The 6899-nt window shown below is 35.2% G+C and overlaps 1 protein-coding gene across 1 annotated transcript; it reads left to right on the top strand.

The window, feature by feature from the left end:
• Positions 1–3272: 3272 nt before the first annotated feature.
• LOC124542731 lies at positions 3273–4326 on the top strand. Its single transcript, XM_047120641.1, has one exon. The coding sequence runs from the start codon at positions 3443–3445 to the stop codon at positions 4190–4192; it is 750 nt and encodes a 249-aa protein (XP_046976597.1). The 5' UTR covers positions 3273–3442; the 3' UTR covers positions 4193–4326.
• The last annotated feature ends 2573 nt before the right edge of the window (positions 4327–6899 follow it).

The raw sequence follows: 6899 nt of genomic DNA, 5'->3' as shown, positions 1-6899 counted from the left end.
TGGTCGTTAAATATATGCCTATATATATTAACTGTATTAATAAGTTCTTAACTTAATTAGAAAGCATCCTGAAGTTGCTACTCCTAAAAGTTGTACTACATAATTAACAAACAATGTAATATACAACTACTAGTTTGAGTAATTATTTAAGTCTAATTTGGTTGATTCAGACAAATGTTCAGACATTCAGTAAATAATGTATACAATTTAGTATGTAATACAATTCACATATGTATGTTATTTTTCAGCTTCTTTATAATATGATTAATGTGTTTTTAATACTATTTTATTTATTTTAGTGATACCATTGATGCTCACAGCATACCAGTATGGCAGAAAAACATGTGATAATACAGGAATAGCATCTATATATTCTATAATTTCTACACAAAATGATCCATATTTTAAAGAGGGAGGAAAACATATTTGGGATTTGAATATGAAACATTAAAAAATTATACACATTTTGTTGTTTTATTATTTATTTAATACAGATTTTGTACATATAACTGACATTTAATAATTGATTACACTTAATTTAAATAAATAATTGAAATACAAACATACCTAATTGGTATATATTCATTTAATAAGTTATTTTTATATTAAACTAGCGACCCGCCCCGGCTTCGCACGGTTGCAATACTGATACTAAATATACTACAGAATTTGTTTATTTCCGACATCACATATACATATATAAACATATACATATCAATATTATAGACTAATAAATAATTATAACTAAACTAATAAATAAGCACTAATATAAATCGTCTCTATGCAGATTCAAGATAAAACTTCTTTAGGGAATTTTTAAAAATTAATAGTGTTTTGGATTTTTTTATATTTAATGGTAAATTATTCCACAACTTAATTACCTGAACAGTAAAAGAGTCACTGTAGAATTTTGTTTTATGTACCGATATTTTGAGTGTAAGACTCCGGGAAGATCTCAAAAGAGAAGGATCGCCTAGAAATTCAAACTTCTCCTTTAAATAAGAAGGAGCCCTTAAATTAAATAACCCACAGTACAGAAGAGACAAAATATGCAAGTTCCGGCGAAAACGAATAGGGAGCCACTTGAGCTTCGAACGAAATACAGAAATGTGGTCATATTTGCGAAGGCAGAATATGAACCGGATGGCGAGATTTTGAAGTCGCTCAAGCCTATTGAGTTGGTCCTCGGTCAGATTAGTATAGCTTGCATCGGCATAATCAAGAATAGGTAAAAGGAGAGAATTTGCTAACATAATTTTGGTAGGAATTGGTAGAAGGGATCGAAGCCGTCGTAGCGAGTTCAGCGAAGCGTAGGTTCTTCTGCTCAGTTCTTTCAAGTGATCTGACCAAGATAATGTTTGGTCTAAATACACCCCTAGATTTTTCACAACGGAACAGTAAGGTAAACAGGTACCATTGTACTCAATAGACGGTATATCAGCGTAATTAACCTTAGAGACCATGCCCGGACTACCAATAATGATGACATGTGATTTCCCGGGGCAAGTTATAGCAAGTCCTAGTTTACTCCATTGGTAAATTTTCTGTAAGTCGTAATTCATGCCCTCAATCGCAATGTGAAGATTTTCAAGCGTAGTGTGGCGATAAATTTGAATATCATCTGCATACATATGGTAGGAGGAAGAAATATATTGAGAAATGGAATTAATGAAAATAGCAAAGAGCAAGGGAGATAAGACGCCACCTTGAGGTACCCCTGCCTGGACATTACACCATGAGGAAAACGTCTCATTAAGGCGTATACGTTGTCGACGGCCTTTGAGGTAACTCAGAAACCACTCAATCGCTGATGGAGATATGTTAAAGGAGCTTAGCAAACTCAGTAAAACATCGTGATCAACGCAGTTGAATGCGTTGCTAAAATCTAAAAGTGTTAAAATAGTGAGTTGTTTGTTGTCCATGGCTAACCGAATATCGTCAGTAACTTTAATGAGAGCAGAGACCGTACTATGACCTGCACGGAAGCCGGATTGTAAAGGATTAAGAAGTGAGTGTTGATTAAGGAAGAGGTTTAATTGGTGGAATACTAGCTTTTCAAGGACTTTAGATAGGAATGGTAGGATGGAAATCGGTCGGAGATCGCAATAGTTAGTTGCATTCGACTTCTTCGGGATTGGGATGATAAGAGCATTTTTCCATGTGTCCGGGAATTTATTACAGGTGATGGAGTAATTAAGTATATGGACTAAGATATGGATAATAATATCTAGGATGGGTATGATCATGTTACGGCTTATGCAGTCAGTACCAACGGCATTCGAGGACACAGACAGTATGTTCCTTTTAACATCACATTCAGTGAAAGAGGAGAAGGTAAACGGAGGGCAGTTAGAAGTTGGTAATGATGAAAGAAAATTCAGCGTAGAATCTTTATCAAAATTTGCTGTTGTAGAAGAGGAAGAGAAATGTTTAATCAAGAGTTCAGTATCTATATTTATCGGGGTATTACGAGATTTACTAACTCCCAGTTTTTCAAGAAATTTCCGAGTTTTTGCGGTGTCTCCGTTTTCGACAGATCTGTGAGTATAGCGTCGTTGAGCATCTCTACATAATGTATTACAGTGTTTTCGTGCCATCTTGTATTTATCGCGATTGAGGTCAGAATTATTAATTTTATATTTCAGTTTAGCTCGATTTTTCTTTTCAATGAGCTTCTTTAGATCTTCCGTCAACCACGGTGCAGGGAGATGTTTCATTCTAACAGGTCTTATAGGTGCATGTACATCGTATAACCCTACAAGCAAACTATTGAAGGTATCCACCTTCTTGTCAATAGAATCAGCAGCTATAACCGCAGACCAATCCAATTGACAAGCATCCTCGCGTAGACGATTTACATCCATTCCTCCAAAATTACGCAGCAGAGGCGTTCTTGATTTTGCTTTGGGAAGACATATTTTATAAGAGACAAAAATTAAGTCATGGTAGGAAAATGCATCGGCAGAACACTGACCATGCTTAGAAACTAAATCAGGAGATGAGACCATAATGAGATCAAGGAGCGAGGGGGTACAGCCGGGAGAAAAGTGGGTAGCTGTGAGGGGTAAAACATGTAGATTGCAGGAATCGGTAATTATTAATAGCTTTTTACTATTAGCGTCGCCTTTAAGTAAACATGTATTAAAATCTCCCATTAAAATTGAGTGGCTGTAATTAGGGACAAAATTTTCAAAACTAGGGTAATAATAATAATAATTTTTTTTTTTTGGCGGGTAGGCGTGGAATAACAAAGTCATAAATTTTATTGCTCTTAATTTTATTGATAAATAAAATATAAAATCAGTTTTAAAATCTAAACTCTATATGTATATGTGACCACTCACCAACTGCCAGCTACTGCAATATCAAATAACAACTGTGACTTAACTATATACAACAAAGTAAGCTAAAATATTCACACCTCTTATACCTATCTATAACTATGGAGTCTATCAAGAACACAATAGAAGAACTCACTGCACTATTTAATACAAAAATGGCTGAATTCCAAAAAGAATTAAAAACCTCCATCCCAGCAACGAGCCCCACATCAAATATTAACAGTCAGTTCAATTTATTTCGGTCATTTGTTCTGACAGCCTTAGAAAATTTACAACTACAAGTCGAATTTCTATCAAGGCAATATGACCAATTAGAAATGCATTCTAGAAAGAAAATTATTCTGTTGCATGGAATTGCTGAAGATTCTAAAGAGAATGTCGCTGTGCGTGCCTCAAAAACATTAGCTGAACATCTGAATATTCCAAATATTAGCCCCGACTCCTTTAGACATTGTCATCGTTTAGGGCATATGATTACGAAGAAGCCCCGTCCAGTACTAATAAAGTTTAAAGACCAATCTGTCAAAGATAAGGTCTGGTCCACCAAGTCCAGTTTGAAAGGCTCCGGAATAACCATGTCCGAGTTTCTCACAAAGGGCCGCCACAAAACATTCCTGGCCGCAAGACAAAGGTTCGGGGTTGCAAAGTGTTGGCCCAAAAACGGATTCATTATAGTTTTGTCTCCGGATGGCTCGCGGCATCGTATTACCACCATGGCGGAATTGCAAGCTATTCAGAGTGCTGAGAGCGATTCCTCAGTCCCGCAGATGTCACCTGATGTCGAGGAAGCCCCCAAACCATCCAAAGGCATTAATCCTAGACTTAAGAGGACTGTGAAAAAACAAACGTAATGCTTTGAGCATTGATAGTCCGCCTCAGTATGTATTCGCGTCTTTGTTTACATTAACTGATTCATATAACTTTTCAAACATTGACTTAGTTTATCTTTACCCACTTTTAACTAACAATAACAAATATAACTTCTAGTGCAAAAATACGTAATATATTAATTGACATTTGACTGCTAACAGATTACATATAAGTTTTTGTTAGGCTGCGTTCGGAAATTATTAATCTAAGTGAGGTAAAGATTTCATTCAAACCCTTTTGTAACTTTGCTATGCAGGCATTTATGTTGATAATTTTTTTCTTAATTTAAATTTTTACTAGAAATTATTTTAATTTTCTTTATTTGTTGATATGTTCTTTTTTTTCTCTGTGTTTTTGATTACTTGTATTTTGTTATAGTGTATTTTTTTTTTTCTGTTGTTTAAGTTGTAACTATAACTTTGCTATGTCATAGTTCATTCATTTTTCTCTTGTTATTTCATGTAGCTGGTGGGTTAGAAGATTGTCGGTGATTGCACTTTAATATTATTAGTTTATTTTATTTTTTATAAGTTATATATATATATATATATATATATATACATATATATATATATATATATATATATATATATATATATATATATACATATATATATTAATATAAGATATATATAAATATATATATATATATCTTATATTAATTTATTATTATTATATTTTATATATAATTGTAGTCCATATATACTCGTTATGTCGTCTGATAGTAACTATTTTTTGTCTTTGTCGTCGTCCGACGATTCATCGAGTGATGATAGTTACCACAGTACATCTCCTCCTCCACTTAATGTCGCCATAGATTCTTATTTCTCAGATTGCTTGAAAAATTTTAATATCATTCATATTAATGCTCAAAGTATACCGGCTCATTATCCTGATATGCTTGCGTCATTTGATTCCCATAATATTCACGCCATACTTATATCTGAAACATGGCTACAGCCATGTCTACCGTCTACGTCTTACGCGTTACCAGGCTTTAGACTTATTCGCAACGACCGCATTGGTAAGCGAGGGGGTGGGGTGGCGATCTATTTAAGATCCCACATCTCGTTCACCATACTTAGTTTGTCAACTCCATCTGCTCAATTCGATGCGGCCGAACATCTTTTTATTGAAGTCTCACTTTCCAACTGCACTAAAATCCTTCTTGGCGTGTATTATAACCCTAATTCTCAGAATAATTACTATTCTTTTTTTGAATCCCTTTTAGGTAATTTAACACCTAGTTACAGCCATTCCATTATAATGGGTGATTTTAATACGTGCTTACTTAAAGGCGACACCAATAGTAAGAAATTAGTGGATATAACAGAATCCCATAATATAAAAATTTTACCCCTATCGGCTACCCATTATTTCCCCGGCTGTTCTCCATCGCTTCTTGACCTTATCATGGTCTCTTCCTTAGACTCTGTTGCTAAATTTGGCCAATGTTCCGCCGATGCTTTTTCCTATCATGACATGATTTATCTCTCATACAAACTCCGTCCTCCTAAATTCAAACCGAGAATACTTCTGCAGCGTAGTTTTGGTGGAATGGATCAAAGCCGTCTTTGTGATGATGCTGCTCAGTTAGATTGGTCTGCGGTCTACACTGCTGAGACAATTGACCAAAAACTTAATGTGTTTAACTCGTTAATTACGCAGTTGTATGACAAACATGCACCTATAAAACCAATTAAAAAAAAACATCTTCCAGCACCTTGGTTGACGGACCAAATAAAATATCTCATAAAACAAAAGAATAAGGCCAAGTACAAATTTAAGTTAAATGACTCCGACTCTAACAGGGAGCAGTATAACAAAGCGCGAAATCGCTGCAATACATCTTGTAGAGATGCACAACGACGCCATATTTATCAATCTGTCGAGAACGGCGACACAGCGAAAACATGGAAATTTCTTGAATCACTCGGAGTTGGTAAATCTTCCCATAATACTCCTGTTAATCTAGATATTGAACTTTTGAGTCAACACTTCTCATTTTCAAACCCACTTAATAGTGGCGATAAAATCAACACATTAAATATTATTTCTACTTACCCAACTCCTACTTTTCCTCCGTTTAGCTTCACGTCTTTTACCGAATGTGATGTTAAAAGGAACATTATGTCTATATCCTCGAATGCTGTTGGTACAGACTGTATCAGCCGTAATATGATCATTCCCATCCTCGATATTGTGATTCCCATTTTGACCCATATTCTAAATTTTTCCCTTACCTGCAGCAAGTTTCCTGATACATGGAAGGATGCGCAAATTATCCCCATCCCTAAAAAAGGTAATCCCTTAACAGCTTCTGATTTCCGTCCCATTTCAATTCTTCCTTTCCTATCCAAGGTCCTTGAAAAGCTCGTCTCACACCAACTAAATAGTTTCCTTAATGAGCATTCCCTTCTCAATCCTCTCCAATCAGGTTTCCGAGCAGGTCATAGTACGGCTACAGCTTTAGTTAAAGTCACAGACGACATTCGATTGGCCATGGATTCCAAACAACTCACAATCTTAGTGCTTCTTGATTTTAGTAACGCATTTAATTGCGTTGACCATGACATCTTGTTGAGTATGTTATGTTCTTTTAACATATCTCCATCCGTAAAAGACTGGCTTCAAAGTTACCTCAGTGGTCGAAGACAGCGACTTCGTGTGGACGAATCATACTCGTCA

Source organism: Vanessa cardui, chromosome W, assembly GCF_905220365.1.
Source record: "Vanessa cardui chromosome W, ilVanCard2.1, whole genome shotgun sequence".
In the NCBI taxonomy this organism is placed as follows: domain Eukaryota; kingdom Metazoa; phylum Arthropoda; class Insecta; order Lepidoptera; family Nymphalidae; genus Vanessa; species Vanessa cardui.
Note: the sequence above shows the minus strand (reverse complement) of the source record. Positions and strands in the feature narration are given on the sequence as shown.